The sequence below is a fragment of the Chiloscyllium plagiosum genome, unplaced genomic scaffold (assembly GCF_037043375.1).
Source record: "Chiloscyllium plagiosum isolate Xiang-an unplaced genomic scaffold, Cpla_swu_hap1 HiC_scaffold_17, whole genome shotgun sequence".
Lineage (NCBI taxonomy): Eukaryota > Metazoa > Chordata > Chondrichthyes > Orectolobiformes > Hemiscylliidae > Chiloscyllium > Chiloscyllium plagiosum.
Genome location: NW_028270155.1, coordinates 18,946 through 45,876, shown reverse-complemented (window position 1 = coordinate 45,876; position 26,931 = coordinate 18,946). Strand labels below are relative to the sequence as shown.

Below are 26,931 nucleotides of genomic sequence, written 5' to 3'. Positions count from 1 at the left end.
CAGGGTTGGAAACATGTCTTTGATGTAATATTTCTATCCAGACCTCGGATTATCCGATATTTGGATAGTTGATACTCGAATAATCGAGGTTCCTCTGAATTTTGAGTAGAGGAGCCTGAGGGAGGATCTGAAGTATGTAAAGTTATGAGAGGCAGAGATGCACAGATTTAAGAGAGTTGGTAAAACACGCATTGGGTAACAGGAGGAGGAGGGCCATGCTCACAGCAGCGACTTATTCTGTTTGAGAGTCTCACGGGGCCGCGACCTTGGACGGAATTACAAAAGGAGAAAGTGGGAGGGCGGCCCGAGCTTTCGCTGGGGAGCATTCGCATCGGCACGGTGGGCTGAATGGCCTTTACGGTTTCAAACGTGATTGATTCGTTTCGTTATCAATAAGAGGCTTTGAAAGTACTGAAGATTTCTTTATTAATTCAAACCTGTTGTATCTCTTTGCTGCTTGGCGCCGAGATTCCGCGGAAGCAGCTGCGGCCTAAGCGGATCTGAAGCCTGGGGCTGGGATTTTGCCAATTGCGGGCTCAATGCAGCAAGCCCCCGGGCCTGAAGCGGGAAATGATCGGTTTGTTCTCGTTGCCACTTTAGACAATGTGCGGCATTTGTCGAATCTGCTCAAAGCCGTTCATTTCCGAGACCAGGCGACGGTCTTCGCCTCCGCGAATGGCATCAGGGTGACGGTTGAAGCCGCCAAGAGCGTTCAGGGTAACGCGTTCATCCAGGTACCGGCTCGGGGGAGGGGGGTAGGTACCGGCTCGGGGGAGGGGGGGGGGTAGGTACCGGCTCGGGGGAGGGGGGGGGGGTAGGTACCGGCTCGGGGGAGGGGGGGGGGGTAGGTACCGGCTCGGGGGAGGGGGGGGGGGTAGGTACCGGCTCGGGGGGGGGGGCTAGGTACCGGCTCGGGGGAGGGGGGGGAGGGGGGGGGCTAGGTACCGGCTCGGGGGAGGGGGAGGGGGAGGGGGGGGGGCGGCTAGGTACCGGCTCGGGGGAGGGGGGGGGGGGGCTAGGTACCGGCTCGGGGGAGGGGGGGGAGGGGAGGGGAGGGGGGGGGGCTAGGTACCGGCTCGGGGGGGGGGGAGGGGAGGGGAGGGGGGGGGCTAGGTACCGGCTCGGGGGAGGGGGAGGGGGAGGGGGAGGGGGGGGGGCGGCTAGGTACCGGCTCGGGGGAGGGGGGGGGGGGCGGCTAGGTACCGGCTCGGGGGAGGAGGGAGGGGGGGGGGGGCTAGGTACCGGCTCGGAGGAGGGGGGGGGGGGGGGGGCTAGGTACCGGCTCGGAGGAGGGGGGGGGGGGGGGGGGGCTAGGTACCGGCTCGGGGGAGGGGGGGGGGGGGGGGGGGCTAGGTACCGGCTCGGGGGAGGGGGGGGGGGCTAGGTACCGGCTCGGGGGAGGGGGGGGGGGGGGGGGGGCTAGGTACCGGCTCGGGGGAGGGGGGGGGGGGGGGGGCTAGGTACCGGCTCGGGGGAGGGGGGGGGGGGGGGGGGGCTAGGTACCGGCTCGGGGGAGGGGGGGGGGGGGGGGGGGGGGGCTAGGTACCGGCTCGGGGGAGGGGGGGGGGGGGGGGGCTAGGTACCGGCTCGGGGGAGGGGGGGGGGGGGGGGGGGCTAGGTACCGGCTCGGGGGAGGGGGGGGGGGGGGGGGGGGGCTAGGTACCGGCTCGGGGGAGGGGGGGGGGGGGGGGGGCTAGGTACCGGCTCGGGGGAGGGGGAGGGGGAGGGGGAGGGGGGGGGGGGGGGGGGGCTAGGTACCGGCTCGGGGGAGGGGGGGGGGGGGGGGGGCTAGGTACCGGCTCGGGGGAGGGGGGGGGGCTAGGTACCGGCTTGGGGGGGGGGGGAGAATAGGTACCGGCTTGGGGGGGGGGGAAATAGGGGGGTAGGTACCGGCTTGGGGGGGGGAATAGGTACTGGCTTGGGGGGGGGGGGGGGGGATAGGGGGGTAGGTACTGGCTTTGGGGGGGGGGAATAGGGGGGTAGGTACCGGCTGGAGGGGGGGGGAAATAGGGGGTGTGGGATATAAACGAATTAATGTTATTTCTGCAAGTATAAATTCTGATACAGAACAGGAATGAGAAAATACATATTCAGCAAAAAGAAAGGATATGTTAGCATGAGACGTGAATACAGAACAATGGTGGATATATGGGCAAACAGGAAAGCATCTGTTTCCCCCTTACACGGAGACACAGGAACAAACCCTAATCAAAGAGGTCAAAGTGGCCTCTGGATGGAAATAGAAGCTGATAGAAGAAAAGATATGCCTAATCAATAACCTACGGTAGACTGACGTCAAACACCCTTGTGGGAGTCAGAGATAAGCGTTTGTCACGGACAAGACAGGATAAACAGAAGTTGTGGGATCAGTCTTAAGGAAATGAGTGACGTAAGCGAAGCAGGGAACAAACAATGGAATAAGGAAAACATATGGAAAATGAAACTGTATAAATTGCAAGGGTTTTTTGGGATATACTGTGCATTTTGTCATTGCCTTACCTGGCAATTAGACAAAGCACCCACCTGCAGGTGTACAAATAAAACGACGCTGCTGTTCAGAAATTTGGTCTCGGACTGAAATTATTGATGTGAGTGGGCTTTTGTTTCTCACAGGGGGGTAGGTACCGGCTGGGGAGGAGGGGTGGAATAGGGGGGTAGGTACCGGCTGGGGGTGGGGGGGAATAGGGGGGTAGGTACCGGCTTGGGGAGGGGGGTAAGGTATCGGCTTGGGGGGGGAGAATAGGGGGTTAGGTACCGGCTTTGGGGGGGGGGCGGGCGGTGAGAGGGCGGTAGGTACCGGCTTGGGGGGGGGGAGAATAGGGGGGTAGGTACCGGCTTGGGGGAATAGGGGGGTAGGTACCGGCTTGGGGGGACAGAATAGGGGGGTAGGTACCAGCTTGGGGGGTGTAGAATAGGGGGGTAGGAACCGGCTTGGGGGAATAGGGGGTAGGTACCGGCTGGGGAGGGGGGGGGGCGAGGAGAGGGGTTAGGTACCAGCTCGGGGGGGGGGGGGGGGGTAGGTACCGGCTTGGGGGGGGGGGGGTAGGTACCGGGGTGGGGGGAATAGGGGGGGTAGGTACTGGCTGGGGGGGGGGGCGGAATAGGGGGGTAGGTAGCGGCTTGCGGGGGAGGGTGAGGGGGGTAGGTACGGGGGTGGGGGAGGGGGTAGGTACCGAGGGGGGTGGGGGGGAATAGGGGGGTAGGTACCGGCTTGCGGGTAGGGGTGAGAGGGGGGTAGGTACTGGCTCGCGGGGGGGGAGATAGATACCGGCTCGGGGGGGGGGGGTAGGTACCGGCTCGGGCGGGGGGGAGGGGCTACTGCTATAGGGTTTAAGGCTTGCATGGAGAGGAATTTTTAAGTGTATACAAGAAAGTTTTCTTCAATATGTGGATGTACCTACTAGTGAAGGAACAAAATGTGACCAGCTGGGAATTAAGGCAGGGCAGGTGTCTGAGATATCATAGAGATGTACACCTTAGGAACAGACCCTTCGGTCCCACTCATCCATGCCAACCAGATATTCTAACCCAATCTAGTCCCACCTGCCAGCACCCGGCCCATTTCCCTCCAAACCCTTCCTATTTAGGTTGAAAATGTGTTGCTGGAAAAGCGCAGCAGGTCAGGCAGCATCCAGGGGGAACAGGAGAATCGACGTTTCGGGCATAAGCCCTTCTTCAGGAATGAGGAAAGTTTGTCCAGCAGGTTAAGATAAAAGGTAGGGAGGAGGGACTTGGGGGAGGGGCGTCGGAAATGCGATAGGTGGAAAGAGGTCAAGGTGAGGGTGATAGGTCAGACTGGGGTGGGTGCGGAGAGGTCAGGAAGAAGATTGCAGGTTAGGAAGGCGGTGCTGAGTTCGATGGATTTGACTGAGACCAGGTAGGGGGAGGGGAAATGAGGAAACTGGTGAAATCCGAGTTCATCCCTTGTGGTTGGAGGGTTCCTAGGCGGAAGATGAGGCGCTCTTCCTCCAAACGTCGTTTTATTGTGGTCTGGCGATGGAGGAGTCCAAAGACCTGCATATCCTTGGTGGAGTGGGAGGGGGAGTTGAAATGTTGAGCCACAGGGTGGTTGGGTTGGTTGGTCCAGGTGTCCCAGAGGTGTTCTCTGAAACGCTCCACAAGTAGGCGGCCTGTCTCCCCAATATAGAGGAGGCCACATCGGGTGCAGAGGATGCAATAGATGATGTGTGTGGAGGTGCAGGTGAATCTGTGGTGGATATGGAAGTTTCCTTTGGGGCCTTGGAGGGAGGTGAGGGGGGAAGTGTGGGCGCAAGTCTTGCACCTCCTGCGGTTGCAGGGGAAGGTGCCGGGAGTGGAGGTTGGGTTGGTGGGGGGGTGAGGATCTGACGAGGGAGTCACGGAGGGAGTGGTCTTTACGGAATGCTGATAGGGGAGGGGAGGGAAATATATCCTTGGTGGTGGTGGGGTCCGTTTGGAGGTGGCAGAAATGACGGCGGATGTTGCGCTGTACATGGAGATTGATGGGGTGTAGGTGAGGACCAGTGGGGTTCTGTCCTGGTGGCGGTTGGAGGGGCGGGGCTCAAGGGCGGAGGAGCGGGAAGTGGAAGAGATGCAGTGGAGGGCATTGTCGACCACGTTGGGGGGGATATTGCAGTCCTTGAAGAAGGAGGCCATCTGGGTGGTACGTTTTTGGAACTGGTCCTCCTGGGAGCAGATGCGGCGGAGACGAAGGAATTGGGAGAATGGGATGGCGTTTTTACAGGGTGCAGGGTGGGAGGAGGTGTAGTCCAGGTAGCTGTGGGAGTCGGTCAGTTTGTAGTAGATGTCCGTGTTGATTCGGTCGCCTGAGATGGAAATAGAAAGGTCAAGGAAGGGGAGGGAGGAATCTGAGACTGTCCAGGTGAATTTGAGGTCGGGGTGGAAGGTGTTGGTGAAGTGGATGAACTGTTCAACCTCCTCGTGGGAGCACGAGGCGGCGCCGATACAGTCATCAATGTAGTGGAGGAAAAGGTGGGGGGTGGGGCCTGTGTAGTTGCGGAAGATGGACTGTTCCACATATCCTATGAAGAGGCAGGCATAGCTGGGGCCCATGCGGGTGCCCATGGCTACTCCTTTGGTTTGGAGGAAGTGGGAGGATTGGAAAGAGAAGTTGTTCAGGGTGAGGACCAGTTCAGTCAGTCGAAGGAGGGTGTCAGTGGAAGGGTACTGGTTGGTACGGTGGGAAAGGAAGAAGCGGAGGGCTTCTTCCTTTCCCGCTTCCAGCGGGTGAGCAATCTGGGGCCTGTGATCATTATTCTATTAGTTTTAAAATAGTTGCGGAAAGGGATAGAAATGATGTAAACGTTAAAGTTCTAAATTGGAGAAAGGCTGATTTTGACAGTATTGAGCAAGATCTTTCAACAGTTGATTGGGTTGGGCAGGGGGTGTGGATATTCGCATGTAAAGGGACAGCTGAAAAGTGGGAGACCTTTAAAAAGATGTTCATGTGAAGGGGTACGCTGGTACATGTAGTGAATGCTAAATAACTAATGAGATTCATGCTCTGGTCAAGAAAAAGGAGCATATGTCAAGTACAGACAGGGATTGAGTGAATCCCTATAAGAGTATTAAGGGCAATAGGAACATACTCGAGGGAAATCAGCAGGGCAAAAAGGGGACATGACAGGGTTAAGGACAATCCAGAAGGATTCTGCAAAGACATTAAGCACAAAAGAGTAACTAGGGAGAGAATAGGGCTCTTTAAAGATCAGTAAGGCTGCCTATGTGTGGAACAGCAGGTCATGGGTCAGATACTAAACAAATATTTTGCATCAGTGTTTACTTTGAATAAAGATATAGAAGGTAGAGGACTTGGGAAAATAAACAGTGATATCTTGAAAAGCCTCTGTATTACAGAGGAGGAGATGCTGGATATAATAAAATGCATAAAGGTGGATAAATCCTCAGGACCTGATCAGGTGTCCCCTAGAACTTTGGGAAGCAAGGGAAGTGATTACTGGGCTCCTTGCTGAGATCCATATATCATGGATAGCCATGGGTGAGGTGATGGAAGATGAGGTTCGCTAAGGTGGTGTCATTGTTTAAGCAAGGTGGTATGGAAAAACCATGGCACTATAGACCAGTAAGGAGAAAGTGAGGTCTGCAGATGCTGGAGATCAGAGCTGAAAATGTGTTGCTGGAACAGCGCAGCAGGTCAGGCAGCATCCAGGGAACAGGAGAATCGACGTTTCAGGCATAAGCCCTTCTTCTTCCTGAAGAAGGGCTTATGCCCAAAACGTCGATTCTCCTGTTCCCTGGATGCTGCCTGACCTGCTGCGCTGTTCCAGCAACACACTATAGACCAGTAAGCCTAACATCACTGGTGGGTAAGTTGTTGGAGGGGATTCTGAGGGACAGGATTCACATATATTTGGAAAGGTGAGGACTGATTAGTGACAGTCAACATAGCTTTGTATCTGGGAAATCATACCTTACTAACTTGGTTGAGATATTTAAAGAAGTGATGAAGAAGATTGAAGGCGGAACAGTAGATGTTGGCTATAAGGGCTTCAGTCAGGCGTTTGTCACGGTTCCGCATGGTCAACTGGTTAGCAAGGTTATATCACATGGAATAGAGGGAGTACTAACCATTTGGATATAAAATTGGCTCAAAGGTAGGAGACAGAGGGTGGTGGTGGAAGGTTAGCAGATGACACCAAAATTCATGGTATTTCGAACAGCAAAGAATGTTATCTCTGAGTACAGTGGAAACTTGATCAGATGGGCACATGGGCCAAGGAGTGGCAGATGAAGTTTAATTTAGATAAATGTGTTGTGTTGCATTTTGGTAGGGCATATCAGAGCAGGACTTACACACTTAATGGTAAGGTCATGGGGTGTGTTGCCAAACAAAGAGACCTTTTGGGTTCATGTTCATCATTCCTCAGAAGCAGGGTTGCACTTGACTGGGTAGTGATGAAGGTGTTTGGTATGGTTACCTTTATTCGTCAGTGCATTGCACATAGGAGTTGGGAGGTCATGTTACGGTTGTACAGGACATTGGTTAGGCCACTTTTGGAACACTGCATTCAATTCTGGTCTCCCTGCTATAGGAAGGATGTTGTGAAACTTGAAAGGATTTACAAAAGATTTACAAGGATGTGGACAGGGTTGGAAGGTTTGAGCTAGTGGGACAGGCTGAATAGGATGGGGCTATTTTCCCTGGAGCTTCAGAGACTGAGGGGTGACTGTGTAGAAGTTTATAAAATCATGAGAGGTGCCGTGGAAATTAAATTGACTCGACTCAACTATTAGCAAGAGCAACCAAAAAACTTTATTAATTTTTTTTAACCTCTGCATTGCAGAGGAACCATATGCACTTGACAATAGACAATAGGTGCAGGAGTAGGTCATTCAGCCCTTCGAGCCTGCACCGCCATTCAATATGATCATGGCTGATCATTCCTAATCAGTATCCTGTTCATGCCTTATCTCCATAACCCTTGATTCCACTATCTTTGAGAGCTCTATCCAACCCTTTTTTAAATGAATCCAGAGACTGGGCCTCCACTGCCCTCTGGGGCAGAGCATTCCACACAGCCACCACTCTCTGGGTGAAGAAGTTTCTCCTCATCTCTGTCCTAAATGGTCAACCCCATATTTTTAAGCTGTGTCCTCTGGTTCGGCACTCTCCCATTAGCGGAAACATGTTCCCTGCTGCCAGAGTGTCCAATCCTTTCATAATCTTATACGTCTCAATCAGATCCCCTCTCAGTCTTCTAAACTCAAGGATATACAAGCTCAGTCGCTTCAGTCTTTCAGTGTAAGGTAATCCCGCCATTCCAGGAATTGACCTCGTGAATCTACGCTGCACTCCCTCAATAGCCAGAATGTCTTTCCTCAAATTTGGAGACCAGAACTGCACACAGTACTCCAGGTGTGGTCTCACCAGGGCCCTGTACAGCTGCAGCTGTCCCTCTTTGCTTCTATACTCAATTCCTCTTGTTATGAAGGCCAGCATGCTATTAGCCTTCTTCACTACCTGCTGTACCTGCATGCTTGCCTTCATTGACTGGTGTACAAGAACACCCAGATTTCTCTGTACTGCCCCTTTACCTAAATTGATTCCATTGAGGTAGTAATCTGCCTTCCTGTTCTTGCCACCAAAGTGGATAACCATACATTTATCCACATTAAACTGCATCTGCCATGCATCTGCCCATTCACCTAACTTGTCCAGGTCACCCTGTAATCTCCTAACATCCTCATCACATTTCACCCTGCCACCCAGCTTTGTATCATCAGCAAATTTGCTAATGTTATTGCTGATACCATCTTCTATATCATTAACATATATTGTAAAAAGCTGCGGTCCCAGCACGGATCCCTGCGGTACCCCACTGGTCATTACCTGCCATTCCGAAATGGAGCTGTTTATCACTACCCTTTGTTTCCTATCAGCCAACCAATTTTCAATCCAATCTAGTACTTTGCCCCCAATAACATGCGCCCTAATTGTACTCACTAACCTCCTACGTGGGACTTTATCAAAGGTTTTCTGAAAGTCCAGGTACACTACATCAACTGGATCTCCCTCGTCCATCTTCAGAGTTACATCCTCAAAAAATTTAAGAAGATTAGTCAAGCATGATTTCCCCTTCATAAATCCATGCTGACTCTGTCCTATCCTGTTACTACTATCCAGATGTGCCGTAATTTCATCCTTTATAATAGACTCCAGCGTCTTCCCACCATTGAGGTCAGACTAACTGGTCTATAATTTCCTGCTTTCTCTCTCCCACCTTTCTTAAAAAGTGGTATAACATTAGCCACCCTCCAATCCTCAGGAACCGACCCCGAATCTATCTAACTCTGGAAAAGAATCACCAACGCATCCACGATTTCCCGAGCCACCTCCTTCAGTACCCTGGGATGCAGACCATCAGGCCCCGGAGACTTATCAACCTTCAGACCTAACAGTCTCTCCAACACCAAATCCTGGCAAATATAAATTCCCTTAAGTTCAGGTCCTTCAGCCACTGTTACCTCAGGGAGATTGCTTGTGTCGTCCCCAGTGAACACAGTTCTGAAGTACCCATTTAATTCCTCTGCCATTTCTTTGTTCCCGGTAATATATTCCCCTGTTTCTGTCTTCAAGGGCCCAATTTTAGTCCTAACCATTTTTTTTCCTTTCACATACCTAAAAAAGCTTTTACTCTCCTCCTTTATATTATTGGCCAGTTTACCTTCGTACCTCATTTTTACTCTGCCTATTTCCTTCTTAGTAATCCTCTGTTGCTCTTTAAAAGCTTCCCAGTCCTCAGTTTTCCCACTTATCTTTGCTATGTTATACTTTTTCTCTTCTAACTTTGCATGTTTCTTAACTTCCATCGTCAGCCACAGCCGCCCATGCCTCCTCCTGGGATCTTTCTTCCTTTTAGGAATGAACTGATCCTGCAACTTCTGCATTATACACAGAAATATCTGCCATTGTACCTCCACGGTCATCCTTGCTTAGGTATTGCACCATTGAACTTTGGCCAGCTCCTCCCTCATAGCTCCATAGTTCCCTTTATTTAACAGAAGTACTGTCACTTCCGACTGTACCCTCTCCCTCTCAAATTGCAGATTGAAGCTTAATGTATTATGGTCACTACTTCCCAATGGCTCCTTCACTTCGAGGTCTCTGACCAATTCTGGTTCGTTACACAATACCAGATCAGAATTGCCTTCTTCCTGGTAGGCTCCAGGACCAGCTGCTCTAAGAATCCATCTCTGAGCCACTCCACAAAGTCTCTTTCTTGAGGTCCAATACTATCCTGATTCTCCCAGTCTGCCTACATGTTAAAATCCCCCATAACAACTGTAGTAACATCTTTATGACAGGCCAATTTCAGCTCCTGATTCAACTTACATCTGACATCCAGACTACTGTTTGGGGGCTTGTAGATGACTCCCAAGAGGGTCTTTTTACCCTTAGTATTTCGAAGCTCTATCCACACTGACTCTACATCCCCTGACTCTAGGTCCCCCCGCGCAAGGGACTGAATATACTCCCTTACCAACAAGGCCACCCCACCCCCTCTGCCCGTCAATCTGTCCTTACGATAGCACGTGTAGCCTTGAATATTCATTTCCCAGGCCCCGTCCACTTGAAGCCACGTCTCAGTTATCCCCACAATATCATATCTGCCAATTTCCAAAAGAGTCTCAAGCTCATCCATCTTATGTCTAATGCTTCGTGCATTCATGTATAGTATTTTTAATTTGTTACTGCTCTCACCCTTCCCATCAACCCCTATTTCACTCAACCTTACAGTATGATCCCTTTCCGAGTTTTCTGCCTCATTAATACAGTTGTCTTTCTTGACTTCTCTTGTTCTAACTTTCCCTTCAATTTCCTTTTTAAACATCCAGTTTGTCCCCTCCCCCCCCCGCTACTTAGTTTAAATGTAGCGGTGTTGCAGTAGAAAACCTGCCTGCCAGAATGCTGGTCCCTAACTTATTAAGGTGCAAACCATCTCTCTTGTAGAATTTATGGTTACCACAAAATATACCCCAGTGATCCAAGAACTTAAATCCCTGCTTCCTGCACCAGTTCCCCAACCACACGTTCAAGTCCATTATCTCCCTATTTTTGGCCACACCAGCCCGAGGAACTGGAAGCAAACCGGAGATAACCACCTTGGATGTCTGCTTTTCAGCCTTCTTCCTAGTTCTCTGAAGTCCCGCTGTAGTATGTTCCTCCTCTTCTTCCCGACATCATTTGTGCCGACATGTACCACCACCTCTGGCTCTTCACCCTCGTCCTTGAGGATTTCCTGCACTCTGTCTGCGATGTCTTTCACCCTGGCACCAGGAAGGCAATACACCATCCTTAAATCCTGTCTGCTGCCACAAAAACCCCGGTCAGTTCCTCTCACGATGGAGTCCCCTATTACCACGGCTGTGTGCGATGTCCGACTCTTCCGCTCTGCCACTGCGCCAACTTTTGATTGACAGACCTGGCCGCCTTGCGAACTGGCAGTGTCATCAGTCTCTACTGTTTCCAAAAGCTTCAACTTGTTCCTGACAGGTACTTCTCCCGGGGTCTCTTGCACCTGTCTCCTCTCTGCCTTCCTCATCGCCTGCTCTCTTCTGGTATGATTGGTGTAATAACCTCGCTGAAGGTCTTGTCCAGAAAGATCTCGTTCTCTCGGATGAGCCTAAGGTCCTCGAGTTCTTTCATCAGCCCTGAAATATGCTCGGTCAATAGCTGAATGTGCACACACTTTCCACACGTATACGAGCCAGACACACCAGAGTCGTTGACCTCCCACATCAAGCACGTAGCGCACTGAACCAGCTGGGCAGTCATGTCTTCACCCTCTTCAACTGTGGTATAATCACTTCACTCAACCTCCTTGTCAAAGATTCCTGAGCTGAAGCCTCACTCTTCTATCCAAACTTCCTTAGACCCTCTTTTTGTGGCAAGTCTGTGGATTTTTAATTTAGGTTAGAGGAGGAGGGAGACCCTACTTTGTAGGACCTGGGGTTTAGAACTCACCCACTCTAATAGCAATCACTTACCTTCCCGACCGGCTTTGCGCTCCGCCTGAACTTCCTCCCAGCTCCCGCCGCTCTCTGCTGCGAAAAACCTTGTGCAAGGGCCCTGAGCAGAATTCAGATATTCGTCTTATACTGTTTCTTATCACGCTCTCAAGGACAAAGACTGTGAAGATTTGAGTTATTCTTTTCTTTTCATTTCCTTGTTGTGGACATACTGTTCTTATATTTTTCTCTTGTTGAATGTTTACAAAGTTCCGCAGAGACAAGCTGTCCCTCGACTGCAGACTTCAGCAAAGTTGCAAAGTGTCAGAAAATTTTAAATTTAGTAAAGCAATGTCTTTCAGATTTCAGAGTAAATGGATTTCAGAGTAAATGTCACCTTTTGTTAATTTTCCATTGCAGGGGCAAGGATAGGGTGAATAGTCAGGTCTTTTTTCCTAGAGTAGGTGAGTCCAAAAATGAGGGCACAGGTTTAAGGTGAGAGGGGAAAAGATTTAAAAAGGATCTAAGGAGCAACTTTTACATGCAGGAGGTGGTGCATGTATGGAATGAGGTGTCAGAGGAAGTGATGGAAGCTAGTACAAGTACAACATTTAAAAGCCTTCTGGATGGGTATATGATTAGGAAGATTCATGGGCCAAATCTTGGCAAATGGGATTAGATTAATTTAGGATATCTGGTCAACATGGGTGAGTTGGACTGAAGGTTTTTGTTTCCATGCTGTACATTTCTATTGCTCTTTCTGTGCTGGATATAGACAGGTTAAGTGAGTAGGCAAAAACATGGCAAATAGAATATTACATGGGAAATGTGAGGTTTTGCACTTTGGTCTGAAGAATAGAGAAACTGAGTGTTATTTAAATAAGAAAGATTGCGGAAAATTACAGAACAAAGAGATTTGAGAGTCCTCACTATGAATCACAAATAGCTAGTATCCAAGTTCAGCAAGTAAGAGGGAAGGCAAGTGTGCTTTTGGCTTCTTATTTCAATGGAATGTAGAAGTAGTAAGGCTTTGATAAAACTGTACAAAGCACTAGCCAGAAGACTGTTGGAATATTGAGACATTCTGGGCTCCTTATTTAACGAAAAAAATATGCTGGTAATGGACAAAGTCTAAAGGAGGTTCACCAGGCTGACAGTAGGCCTGAAGGGACTGTCGTTTAAGGAGAAGATGATTAGGTCAGTAGTTGGGATTTAGAAGAATGAAAAGTGACTTATTCTTAGTAGGCAAGATTTATCAAGAGGGTGAGAGGGAAGCTTTGGAGACGTTGTTCCCCCATGTGGCAGAGTCTAAGACCAGAAAGCATAACCTCGAAATAAGAGGTTGTGCATTTATGAAGAGAAGAGATGAAGAGAAATTTCTTCTGAGAGTTGTGAACCTGTTAAATTCTTTCCTGCAGAAGGCTGTTGAGAATAGGTCATAAAGTATATTTAATACTGAGATTGACAGATTTTTAACTAATCAGGGAATCAAGGGATTTGAAGAAGAGGTAGGAAATTGGAGTTGAGGTTTATTAGATGGGCTGTGATCTTCTTGAATGACAGAGACCACTCGATGGGCTGAATGGCCTATTATTGCTCGTGATGAAGGGCTTTAGCAAAACGTCAGTTCTCCTGCTCCTCGGATGCTGCCTGACCTGTTGTGATTTTCCAGCACCACACTCTCGACTCTAACATCCAGCATCTGCCATCCTCACTTTTGCCTTGTGGTGGATTTTGTGGTGGGGTTGCTTGGCGTGGGAACGGGATAAGGGACTGGGAGCACTCATTCATATCCTTATTAACTTTCTCCCTGGTGAACTGTATGGTTTGTTCCATTTGAAGATTCACTGCTTAACATTTTTTGTTTTAGGCATGTATTTTTCAAGAATTTCGAATTGAGGAGGACTCTGTGATGTTTGTAGTAAACCTAACAGTTCTTCTTGATTGTCTCTCAATATTTAGTGCAAGTTCCCTGCCAGGTAAATGTATTTTGATAATTTCAGATTTGAGCCCATTAAAATGATGATGCTTTTAAAAGTAAAATGACTGAATATTGACCTGGAGCTGTCTCTCCTATTCTTTCTTTGTAGGAATGACAACAGCCCTGAAGATGTGTTACCGTGGATATGGAAACCCATTGACACTGTTTCTGGAGGAGAGTGGTGTGGTAACAGTTTGTAAGATTCAGACTCAGGAACCAGAGGAAACTCTTGACTTTGACTTCTGTAGCACAAATGTTGTAAATAAAATAATTCTGCAGTCAGAAAGCCTTCGGGAGGCCTTTGCCGAGCTTGATATGAGCAGCGAGGTGCTGCAGATCACAATGTCTCCAGAAAAACCCAATTTCAGGTACTGAGTTAACTTTGAACTCAAGTAGGCCTTAACAAAGGAGGATCATAATCTGTACCTGACACTTCTTCAACATTCTGACTGTGTACCTTCCTTAGGAGGAAGCCACTCAGCCCCCACCACAAGAGAAAGAAGTAGGAGTAGGCCGTTTAGCCCCTCATGCTTGCTGTGCAATTCTATAGGATCATGGCTAATTCAACATTCCTCATATCCACCTTCCTGCCTTTTCCCTGTAACTCTAGATTCCCCCACTGGTCAAGAAACTATCTATCTCAGCCTTAAATGTGTACAAGGACTCTGCTCCCACAGCTCTCTGTGGCAAGGAGTTCCAAATATCTCAACCCTCTGAGAGATTAACTTCCTCCTGATCTCAGAAATGCAAGGGAGGTGGTGTAGCTCTGATATTCAAGGATGACATCAGGGTGGTGCTGAGAGATTATATAGATTCTGTAGAGCATGAGGTTGAATGCTTTTGGGTGGAAATTAGGAATTCCAAGAAGAGTAACTCACTGATAAGTGTAGTCTATAGGTCACCAAATAATAACCGAATCAGAGCCTTACTCAAAAAACTTCAGAAATCTGGAGAAATAAATCAGACCAACTTCCAAAAAATGAAACCAGACAGATCCAACACACCAGGCTTCTACAGCTTACCCAAAATTCACAAACTAGAAGCCCCCCTCAGATCTATAGTCTCGCTACCTGGAACAGCAACTTACAGATTGGCCAAGGAGCTACACCAAAGACTAAAACACCTAGTAGAAGACTCACACCACTCCATCCAAGAATTCCTGAAGACCATCAAAAACACCTAGATAGAAGAGGATGAAATAATAGTCTCTTTTGATGTAACAGCCCTGTTCACATCCAACAACATCAACCTGGTCAAGGAAACACTGACTACACTATTAGAAGAACCAAAAACACATCCACCAAACACCACCAACTTCATCAGCGAGGACAATATCATCAAGCTAGTGGACCTATGCATTACCACCCATTTTACTTTCAACAACAAAACCTACAGACAAACCAACGGAACACCCATGGGATTTCCAATATCGGGGTTCTTAGCAGAGGCAATAAAACTCAATTAAACAGCTCCCTTCCTGATGAAGGGCTTTTGCCCGAAACGTCGATTTTCTTGCTCCTCGGATGCTGCCTGACATGCTGTGCTTTTCCAGCACCACTCTAATCTAGACTCTGGTCTCCAGCATCTGCAGTCCTTGTTTTTACCGAGCTCTGCTAACCATCCAACCCAAACATCGGGTCTGCTACATGGATGACACCTTTGTCATCACTAAACGAAACAAATTAGAGGAAACCGTCAAGACCATCAGTAATACAATTCACTAAAGAGGAGGAAAATAACAACAAACTGTCATTCCTAGATGTCACAGTAGAGCAAACAGCCAATGGGGAACTTCAAACCAGCGTCCACAGGAAAACACCACATATGGACCAAATACTGAACTACAGAAGCAATCATCCCAACACCCACAAATGAAGCTGCATTCGGACATTATTTGGACAAGCCACCACACACTGCAGCACAGAGGAATTACAAAGAGCAGAGGAAAATCACCTATACAGTATATTCAAAAAGAATGGATACCCAATGAACGCAGTCTGCCGATTTCTCAGCAACAAACCCACAGAAGCAGACAAAACATGACCAGAAACCCTAGTCACTCTCCCCTACATCAAAGACATCTTGCAAATGACTGCCAGACTACTCAGACCTCTTGGCATCATGGTAGCCTACAAACCCATCAACATATTAAAACAACAGCTAATGAACTTGAAAGACCCTATATAGATAGCAAGCAAAATTAATGTCATTTACAAAATACCTTGCAAGAACTGTAACAAACAGGCAGAAAACTAGTCACCAGGATACATAAACATCAACTAGCATCAAAAAGACATGACCAACTCTCACTAGTATCCTTACAAACAGATGAGGAAGGACACCACTTCGACTGGGACAACACATCCATCCTGGTCCAAGCCAAACAGAGACACGTACGAGAATGGCATTCCAACCAGAACTCTTATGAACAACCACATCGACTTGGATCCCATTTACCAGCTCTGAGAAAAAGAACAGGAAATGACATCAACCCAAGGAAACCTAAACACACAAATAGAAGGTGAGCCATACCACCAGTGCTTCATCCGGAGGCTCACTGATGATGTTACCTAGTATGATGACGAAACGTCCGAAAATGAACCTTCCAGCTCAGCTAGCAAACCGTCCAGAATAACATCACATTGGGGGAGGGCAATAAACAAGGAAATAACTAATACCTGAAAAAATAGTACAGCTATTATCATGGGGGATTTTAATCTGCATGTAGATTGGTTGAACCAGTTCAGTCAGGGTAGGAGGCGTTCATTGAGTGTATCCTGGATAGATTTCTTGAACAGCATGTAATGGAACCGATGAGGTAGTAGCAAGCTATCCTAGATCTGGTCCTGTGTAATGAGACAGGAATAGTTAATGACCTCATAGTTAGGGATCCTCTTGGAAGGAGTGATCACAGTATGGTTGAATTTAAAATACAGCTGGATAGTGTGAAGATAAAATCCAATACTAGGGTCCTGTGCTTGAATAAGGGGACTATGATAGAATGAGGGAGAACGTGGCTAAAGTAGACTGGAAACAGAGACTTTATGGTGTGACAGTTGACGAGCAGTGGAAGACCTTCAAAGAAGTTTTTCAAAGTGCTCAGCAAAAGTATATTCTGGTGAGATGAAAGGACTGTAAGAGGAGGGGTAATTTGCCATGGATGTCTAAGGAAATGAAGCAGGCTATCAAAGTGAAAGAGAAGGCATATAAAGTGGCCAAAAACAGCAGGACTCTGGAAGATTGGGAGAACTTTAAAGGTCCACAGAAAGCCACAAAAAAGAGCTATAAAGAAAAGTAAGGTAGAGATGACAAAAAAAATGGCACAGAATATGAAGACAGATAGTAAAAGTTTCTATAAATATATGAAACGACGAAGAGTAGCTAAAGTAAATGTTGGTCATTTTAGAGGATGAGAAGAGGCAGTTAGTTATGGGATATGATGAAAAGGCTAAGGCATTGAACAGGTACTTTGTATCGGTCTTCACTGGAGGATACTAATAACATGCCAGTAAGTGACGAAGAGATGAAGATAGGTGAGGACCTGGAAACAATTATTATTATAGAAGAGCTAGTGTTGGGTAAGCTAATGGAGCTAAGGATAGATAAGTCTCCTGGCCCTGATGGAATACATCCTCAAGTACTAAAAGAGATGGCAGGAGAAATAGGTGGACTGGCGGTAATTTTCCAAATTTCACTGGACTCTGGGGCAGTCCCAGCAGATTGGAAAATAGCAAATGTGACACTACTGTTTAAAAAGGGAAGTAGACAAAAGATATAGACCAGTGAGCTTCACCTCTGTAGTGAGAAAGATGCTGGAGTCTCTTATCAAGGAAGAAATAGCAGGGCATCTCAAAAGAAAGTGTCCCATTGTACAGGCGCAGCATGGGTTCATGGATCATGCTTCACAAATCTTTTAGAATTCTATGAAGACATTTCAAGCAAGGTGGACAACAGAGACCCAGTGGATGTGGTGTACCTAGATTTCCAAAAGGCCGTTGACAAGGTGCTGCACATGAGGCTGCTGCATAGGATAAGGGTGCATGGTGTTAAGAGTACATATTAGCGTCAATAGAGGATTGGTTGCCTGACGGGAAGCAAAGCATGGGGATAAATGAGTGCTATTATGGCTGGCAATCAGTGACTAATGGTGTCCCTCAGGGATTGGTGTTGGGACCATAATTATATACAATTTATGTAGATGATTTGGAGTTGGGGCCACTTGTACGGTGTCAAAATTTGCTGTTGACACTAAGATGAGTGGCAGAGCAAAGTGTGCAGAGGACTGTGAAACTTTGCAGAGGAACATAGATAAATTAAGTGAGTGGGCAAAGGTCTGGCAGATGAAATTCAAAGTTGGTAAATGTGAAGTCATACATTTTAGTAGGATCTCAGCCAAGTAGATTATTACTTGAATGGTAAAAAGTTGCAGCATGCTGCTGTGCAGAGGGACCTGGGTGTGTGAATTGCAGAAGGTTGGTCTGCAGGTACAATAAGTAATTAGGAAGGCAAATAGAATTTTGTCCTTCATTGCTAAAAGGTTGAGTTTAAAAACAGAGAGGTAATGTTACAGCTGTACAAGGTACTGGTGAGGCCACATCTGGAATACTGTGTGCAGATTTGGTCTCCTTACTTAAGAAAGGATGTACTGGCACTGGAGGGGATGCAGAGGAAATTCACTAGGTTGATTCCGGAGTTGAGGGTGTTAGTTTACGAAGAGAGGCTAAGTAGATTGGGATTATATTCATTGGAATTCAGAAGAATGAGGAGTGATCTTATAGAAACATATAAAATTATGAAGGGAATTGATAAAATAGAAATAGATAGGATGTTTCCATTGATAGGTGAAACTAGGACAAGAGGGCATGGCCTCAAGATTAGACAAAGCAGGTTTAGAACTGAACTGAGAAGGAACTTCTTCACCCAGAGGATTGTTAATCCGTGGAATTCCTTGCCCAGGGAGGTAGTTGACGCTACTTAAGCAATCAATTATAAAGCTAAGGTAGATACTTTTTTGAAAAATAAAGGAATTGAGGGATATGTTGAAAACATGCCTAATTGGAGCTGAGTCCAGTTAAAGATTAGCCATGATCTTATTGAGTAGTGGAGCAGGCTCGAAGGGCTGGACGGCTTACTCCTGTTCCTAGTTCTTATGTTCCTATGAACAGCCTACAATGTATTGTGGCTGTATTAGAAAAGCTTGGCTAGGAGTGCAGTCAATTCTGGATTACAAACCTTCAGTACCATTACTGGAATGTTGTCAGACCCCAGAGCCTTTGCAGTATCAAGTGCTTCCAGTTGTTTCTCTGGATATAACATGAAGTGAATTGAATTGGCTGAAGACTGATATCTGTGATACAGCGCATCACAGAAGGAGGCCAAGGTGGATCATTCTCTCAACATTTCTAACTGCAATACTTTGGCCTCATCTTTTGGGCTTCCGTTAATTGAGGATGGGGATATTTGTGGAGGCTGCTCCTCCAGTTAGCTTAATTGTCCACCACCATCTGTAACTGGATGTGGTGGGACTGCAGAGATTCAATCTGATCCATAGTGTCGAACCTGAGAGAATGAGTGAGATTCTGAATGATTACTTTGCCTCAGTGTTCACTGAGGAAAGGAACATGATGAATGTTGAGATTAGAGAATGAAGTTTGATTAGTCTGGATCATGTTGACATAAGTAGGGAAGATGTGTTGGGTAGGCTAGAAGTTATTAAGGTGGACAAATCCCCAGGACCAGATGGGATCTATCCCAGGTTGCTGAGGGAGGCGAGAGAGGAAGTAGCTAGGGCCCTGACAGATATCTTTGTGGCATCCTTAAATACAGATGAGGTGCCGGAGGACTGGAAGGTTGCTCATGTTGTCCCCCTGTACAAGAAGGGTAGTAGGGATATTCCGGATAACTACAGACCAGTGAGCCTGACGTCGCTGGTGGGGATGTTGCTGGAGAGGGTATTGAGGGATAGGATCCATTTATATTTAGAAAAGAATGGGCTTATCAGTGATAGGCAACATGGTTTGTGCAGGGGAGCCTTACCAACTTAATAGAGTTCTTCGAGGAAGTGACCAAGTTGATAGATGAAGGAAAGGCTGTTGAAGTCATATACATGGACTTTAGTAAAGCGTTTGACAAGGTTCCCCATGGTAGACTAATGGAGAAAGTGAAGTCAAATGGTGTTCAGGGTGTCCTAGCTAGGTGGATAAAGAACTGGTTGAGCAACAGGAGACAGAGAATAGTAGTAGAAGGGAGTTGAAAGGTGACCAGTGGTGTTCCACAGGGGTCAGTATTGGGGCCACTGTTGTTTGTAATATACATAAATGATCTGAAAGAGGGCACTGTTGGTATGATCAGCAAATTTGCAGATGACACGAAGATTGGTGGAGTAGCAGAAAGCACAAGAGACTGTCAGAGAATACAGGAGGATATAGATAGACTGGAGAGTTGGGCGTTGAAACTTTATTGCTGGAACAGCACAGCAGGTCAGGCAGCATCCAGGGAACAGGAGATTCGACGTTTCGGGCACAGGCCCTTCTTCAGGCGAGTTGGGCAGAAAAGTGGTAGATGAATTTCAGTCCAAACAAATGTGAGGTGATGCATTTAGGCAAGACTAATTCTAGAACGAATTATACAGTGGACGGAAGAGCCTCGGGAAAAGTTGATGGGCAGAGAGATCTGGGAGTGCAGGTCAATTGTACCCTGAAGGTTGCTGCACAGGTGGATAGAGTTGTCAAGAAGGCATATAGTATGCTTGCCTTCATTGGACGAGGTATTGAGTATAAGAGCTGGCAAGTCATGTACAATTTTAACAAGACATTGGTTCGGCCGCATTTAGAATACTGTGTACAGTTCTGGTCACCACATCACCGAAAGGATGTGGATGCTTTGGAGAGGGTGCAGAGAAAGTTCACGAGGATGTTGCCTGGTATGGAAGGTGCTAGCTATGAAGAGAGGTTGAATAGGTTAGGTTTGTTTTCATTAGAAAAAAGGAGATTGAGGGGGGACCTGATTGAAGTTTACAAAATCATGAAGGGTATAGACAGGGTGGATAGAGACAAGCTTTTTCCCAGGGTGAAGGATTCAATAACGAGAGGTGACGCTTTCGAGGTGAGAGGTGGAAAGTTTAAGGGGGATACACGCAGCAAGTACTTCACACAGAGGGTGGTGGACATTTGGAACGCGTTGCCTGCCTCTACCACCTCTACTGGCACGGTAGATTCATTTAAGATGCATCTGGACAGATGCATGAGTAGGTGGGGAGCAGAGCGATACAGATGCTTAGGAATTGACCGACAGGTTTAGACAGTACATTTGGATCGGCTCAGGCTTGGAGGGCTGAAGGGCCTGTTCCTGGGCTGTAAATTTTTTGTTCTTTTGGAATTATTCAGCTCTGTCCATTGCATGCTGCTTTTACCATTACTGAAATGTGGTGTACAGAGGTGCTGGTGATGGACTGGGGTGGACAAAGTCAGAAATCGCACAACATCAGGTTATATATAATCCATCAGGTTTATTTGAAATAATGAGCTTTAGAAGCAATTCTCCTTTGTCAGGTGAAGCAACTTTGTACAGAATTGGAGGCAATGCTCCAGAACTATATAAAACTGCATAATTTCTACTCCCTTGGCTTATACTTCCAATGTTCCAATAGCCTTTTAATTTTTTTTATATACTTGTTCAGTAGTTTTGTGACTTCTGATCATGGGCACTTAAAGTTCTCTACTTCTCCATCAGATCAGTTTGCTCCCACATACATTGTCTATGAGTTCTCTAGTTTGGAGTCATCAGCAAACTTGGTTACTATGATTCTCTGTTCCTTCATCTCAATTTAATATGTTGAAAGCTGAGACCAAGGTGCATATTCCTGCAAACAACACTCGTCACGCAGCCTGTCGTAGCCATATCTCGACTCTATTTCCAACTTTCTAATTTATTTTTTCATATTATTATGGAAAGCTGCCCTCCTGTGTCATTACCATTTGTTATCCTCTATTATCATCTGGGTTTTTTTTTATTAATTGGTCACAAACTGCTTTTAAGCACCATTTCTGTTTCAGGTTATCTACTTTTGGGAATGCTGGAAGCATACACTGTGATTATCCGAAAGACTCTGATATGATTGAGGCATTCCATTGCAACCAGACCCAATGTAATAGGTAAGATGACGTATTGATTGCATTCTGTTACTGCAGTCCCTTCTATTTTGTTATTAAAATTTAATTTTGTTCTTTCTTATCAGATATAAAATTTCATTACTGAAGCCATCTATTAAGGCCTTGGCTCTGTCCTGTAAAGTTTCGCTCCGTACAGATAACCGTGGATTTCTCTCCTTACAATATATGATCCGGAATGAAGATGGACAGATCTGCTTTGTAGAATATTACTGTTGTCCCGATGAAGAGGTTGGAGAGTTTGATACATGATGTGCAGCCATTTGTCTTTCTGTTTGTCAAAGGAACATAGGAACTGGAGTAGGTCATTCAGCCCCTTGAATCTGCTTCACCTTTCAATAAGATCATGTGACCTATGGTTTGCCTTGGGCCCATATCCCAATTTAAAACTAACAATGGCTGTTTGAGGAAGTGAGTTCCAAACCTTCACTATTCTTTGCATGTACAAGTGTTTTCTAACATCTCTCCTGAATGGCATGGCCATGATTTTTACAGTATGCCCCATGGTTCTAGAATGTTCAACCCGTCGACATTGTTTATCTTTATCTACCCTGCCTTTCCCTGTTAATAACTTGAAAACCTTGATTATATCACCCCTTAACCTTCTGAATTCTAGAGAAAACGGACCTAATTTGTCTAATCTCTCCTCATGACTTAACCTCTGAATCCAGGTATCATATTTGTAAACTTGCATTGAACTCTTCTCAGGGGCAAAATATCCTTCCTTAGGTATGATACTGAGATTTGCATTACATCTTCAAAACTAAGTACCTTTCCTCTTTGCAGAAGCTAAACCCTGAAGCATTGCCCAGCCTGAATTTGACTGTTCCTGTCTCCTGATTCTGCCCCTTAACTTTAGGGTAGTGTAAGTTTATGTTGAAATTGTAATAAATGTGTCTATTGTGTTTGAGGTATAAATATGGAACTGTGAAATTTTTGCAGTAGTTTTGTTGGCTGGTAGAGCTATGTTGGACAGTGTTGAGGCTTAGGTTTTACTTTCTGATGTGCAATACAGAAAGCATTACTCAGATCTTCGAGCGCAGATAGAAGAAAATAGCTTTGATACTTATTTGCCTTTTGGTGGTTGGTGATGGCTGGGTAGCAATGGGTTAGATTGCTGAAGAAGGTATATGGCCCAATAACGACAGTGATGAGAGAGGGAAGCCAGTATATATTGTCATTGAATGAAATTTGTTTCTTTTATTTAAAGCGGTCTTGCAGCTTTTTAATTGATAATTTGCCAATTTATGCTGTTACATTGGTATGACTTGATGTTGTCATTTGTTCTAATAATGTAAAGTTTGTAAAAGTGTATTGCTTCATAGCTGATTTTAAGATTGAAGAAACTAATTTAATTCACATATTGAAATGCTTGTGACCCTAATTCTAGCCCATCCTTTCCAACATATTGAATCTTACAACACAAAAGGTAGTTTGACACATCGTGCCAATATTGGCTCTTTGAAACAGCTAGGACAAAGTGAGGACTGCAGATGCTGGAGATCAGAATCGAGAGTGGGGTTCTGGAAAAGCACAGCAGGTCAGGCAGCATCTGAGGAGCAGGAGAATTTATGTTTCAGGCATAATCCTGTTGAAGGTCCTAGGCCCAAAACGTCAATTCTCCAGCTCCTCAGATGCTGCCTGACCTGCTGTGCTATTCCAGCACCACACTCCCGTGTTTGAAACAGCTATTCAGTTATTTCTATTCCCTTACTCTTTCCCTGATTCTTTCTTAAAATTTACTATTGAACCTGCTTCCATTACCATGTACGAAATGCTTTTTTTGGCATAGATTTTTTTGTATCCTGTCAACACTGGTTTAAATGTTTTTAAAATGTACACTTGATTCTGTCCATTAAAATTCCATACAAGAATTAAAGTTTTCACAAAGCTCAACTTTAAATACATAGGACTGATTCTTGAATTACTTTGACAAAATAATATCTGGATTGTCTATAGAGCAATACAGCGCAGAACAAGCCCCTTGGCCCTTGATGTTGTGCTGATCTGTGAACTGATCGAAGCCCATCCCTCTACACTATCCCATCTTCATCCATATGCTTATTCAAGGATTGCTTAAATGTCTCTAATGTGGCTGAGTTAACTACATTGGCAGGTAGGGCATTCCATGCCCTTACCACTCTCTACGTAAAAAACCTGCCTCTGACATCTGTCTTAAATCTATCACCCCTCAATTTGCAGTTATGCCCCTGTGTATAAGCTGATATCATCATCCGAGGAAAAAGACTCTCACTGTCGACCCTATCTAATCGCAAGCTTTGAGAAGATTTGTAGCTCAGGTCGAGGTTCTGGATGTCGGCTTGCTCACTGAGCTGGAAGGTTTGGTTTCAGATGTTTTGTCACCATACTAGGTAACATCTTCAGTGAGTCTTAGGATGAAGCACTGGTGGTGTAGCCCGCTTTCTATTTATGTGTTTGGCTTTCCTTGGGTTGGTCATGTCATTTCCAGTGGTGACATCCAAATACATAGAAAGAGACCCTCCAAGCCTGAGCCAATCCAAATGTACTGTCTAAACCTGTCAGTCAATTCCTAAGCATCTGTATCCCTCTGCTCCCCACCTACTCATAAATCTTTCCAGACGCATCTTAAATGAATCTGCCGTGCCTGCCTCCACCACCTCTGCTGGCAATGCGTTCCAAATGTTCACCACCCTCTGTGTGAAGTACTTGATGTGTGTATCCCCCTTAAACTTTCCACCTCTCACCTTGAAAGCGTGACCTCTCGTTATTGAATCCTTCACCTTGGGGGAAAAAGCTTGTCTCTATCCACCCTGTCTATACCCTTCATGATTTTGTAAACCTCAAACAGGTTCCCCCCTCAATCTCCTTTTTACTAATGAAAATAAACTTAACCTAACCGTGGGTGGCACGGTGGCACAGTGGTTAGCACTGCTGCCTCACAGCACCAGAGACCCGGGTTCAATTCCCACCTCAGGTGACTGACTGTGTGGAGTTTGCACATTCTCCCCGTGACTGCGTGGGTTTCCTCCGGGTGCTCCGGTTTCCTCCCACAGTTCAAAGATGTGCAGGTCAGGTGAATTGGCCATGCTAAATTGCCCGTAGTGTTAGGTGAAGGGCTAAATGTAGGGGTATGGGTGGGTTGCACTTCGGCGGGTTAGTGTGGACTTGTTGGGCCGAAGGGCCTGTTTCCACACTGTAAGTGATCTAATCTAATCTAATATACTCAACCTCTCTTCATAGCTAGCACCTTCCATACTAGGCAACATCCTCGTAAACCTTCTCTGCACCCTCTCCAAAGCGTCCACATCCTTTTGGTAACGTGGCGACCAGAACTGTACACAGTATTCTAAATGCAGCTGAACCAATGTCTTGTACAATTTTAACATGACTTGCCAGCTCTTATACCTCATCCAGTGAAGGCAAATACCATGTGCCTTCTTTACCACTCTATCCACCTGTGCATCAACCTTCAGGGGACAATGGACCTGCACTCTCAGATCTCTCTGCCCATCAACTTTTCCCAAGGCTCTTCTAGAATTAGTTCACTCTAGAATTAGACTTACCAAAATGCAACAGTTCACATTTGTCTGGATTGAACTCCATTTGCCGCTTCTCCGCCCAACTCTCCAGTCTATCTATATTCTTCTGTATTCTTTGACAGTCCTCTATGCTTTCTGCTACTCCACCAATCTTTGTGTCATCTGCCAACTTACTGATCAGACCAACAATGCTCTCTTCCAGATCATTTATGTATATGACAAACAACAGTGACTCCAGCACTGATCCCTGTGGAATACCACTGGTCACCTTTCTCCATTTTGAGAACCTCCCTTCAACTACTACTACTCTGTCTCTTGTTGCTCAACCAGTTCTTTATCCACCTAGCTAGAACTCCCTGCACACCATGTAACATCACTTTCTCTGTTAGGTTACCATGGGGAACCTTATTAACCGCCTTAGTAAAGACCATGTATATGACTTCAACAGTCTTTCCTTCATCTATCAACTTGGTCACTTCCTCAAAGAACTCTATTAAGTTAGTAAGGCACGATCTCCCCTCCACAAAACCATGTTGCCTATCACTGATGAGCCCATTCTTTTCCAAATAGAAGTAAATTTTATTCCTCAGTACCTTCTCCAGCAACTTTCCCACCACTGACATCAGGCTCATTGGTCTGTAGTTACCTGGAATATCCCTACTACTCTTCTTATACAGGGGGACAACATTAGCAACCCTCTGATCCTCCGGCACTTCACCTGTATTTAAGGGTGTTATAAAGATAGCTGTCAGGGCCCCAGCTATTTTCTCTCTTGCCTTCTTCAGAAACTTGGGATAGATCCCATCCAGTCCTGGGGATTTGTCTACCTTAATGTCCTTTATCCTACCCAACACATCTTCCCTTGTTATGTCAATGTGATCCAGAGTAAACAAACATCTATCACTATTTTCAACATTCATCATGTCCTTTTCCTTAGTGAACACTGACGCAAAGTAGTCATTGAGAATCTCATCCATTTTCTCAGGTTCGACACACAACCTTCCTTCCTTATCCTTTAGTGGACCAACCCTTTCTCTAGTTGCCCTCTTGCTTCTTATATATGAATAAAAGGCCTTGGGATTCTCCTTAATTCTGCTTGCTAAAGTTGTTTCATGACCCCTTTTAGCCCGCTTGATTCCTCGTTGTAAGATTGGTCCTATTCTTCCGATATTCCTCCAAGGCCTGTTCTGTTCTTATCTGCCTGGACCTTATGTATGCTTCCCTTTTCCTCTTGGCGAGTTGCACAATTTCTCCTGTCATCCAGGGTTCTCCTGCCTTTCCTATCCTTTGTTTTCAAAGGGACATGCCTATCCTGCACTATTTTCAACCTCTCTTTGAAAGTGTCCCACATATCAAATGTGGATTTTCCTTCAAATAGCTGCTCCCAATCCATACTTCCCAGCTCCTGCCGAATTTTGATATAATTGGCATTGGCCCAGTTTAGTACTGTTCCCTTAGGACCACACTCATCTTTGTCTATGAGCATTCTAAAACTTACAGAATTATGGTCACTATTCACAAAGAAATCACCCTCTGCAACTTCTACCACCTGGCCTGGCTCATTCCCCAACACCAGGCCCAATATAGCCCTTCCCTCATTGGACTATTGACATACTGCTCTAGAAAGCTTTCCTGATCCTCCTTACAAATTCTGCCCCATCCAGACCTCTGACACTCAGTGTATTCCAGTCAATGTTGGGAAAATTAATATCTCCCATCACCACCACCGTGTTGCCTCTACATCTTTCCATAATCTATTTACCTCTTTGTTCTTCTAGCCCATGCTCACTGT

The 26,931-nt window shown here is 46.3% G+C and overlaps 1 protein-coding gene across 1 annotated transcript; it reads left to right on the top strand.

Annotated features, from left to right (window-relative positions):
- rad1 (RAD1 homolog (S. pombe)) lies at positions 1 to 23,543 on the top strand. Its single transcript, XM_043706454.2, has 5 exons — positions 1 to 734; positions 13,340 to 13,448; positions 13,560 to 13,818; positions 21,505 to 21,603; positions 21,687 to 23,543. Exons 1-5 carry the CDS (start codon positions 540 to 542, stop codon positions 21,868 to 21,870), a joined length of 846 nt encoding a protein of 281 aa, XP_043562389.2. The 5' UTR covers positions 1 to 539; the 3' UTR covers positions 21,871 to 23,543.
- Positions 23,544 to 26,931: the final 3,388 nt, after the last annotated feature.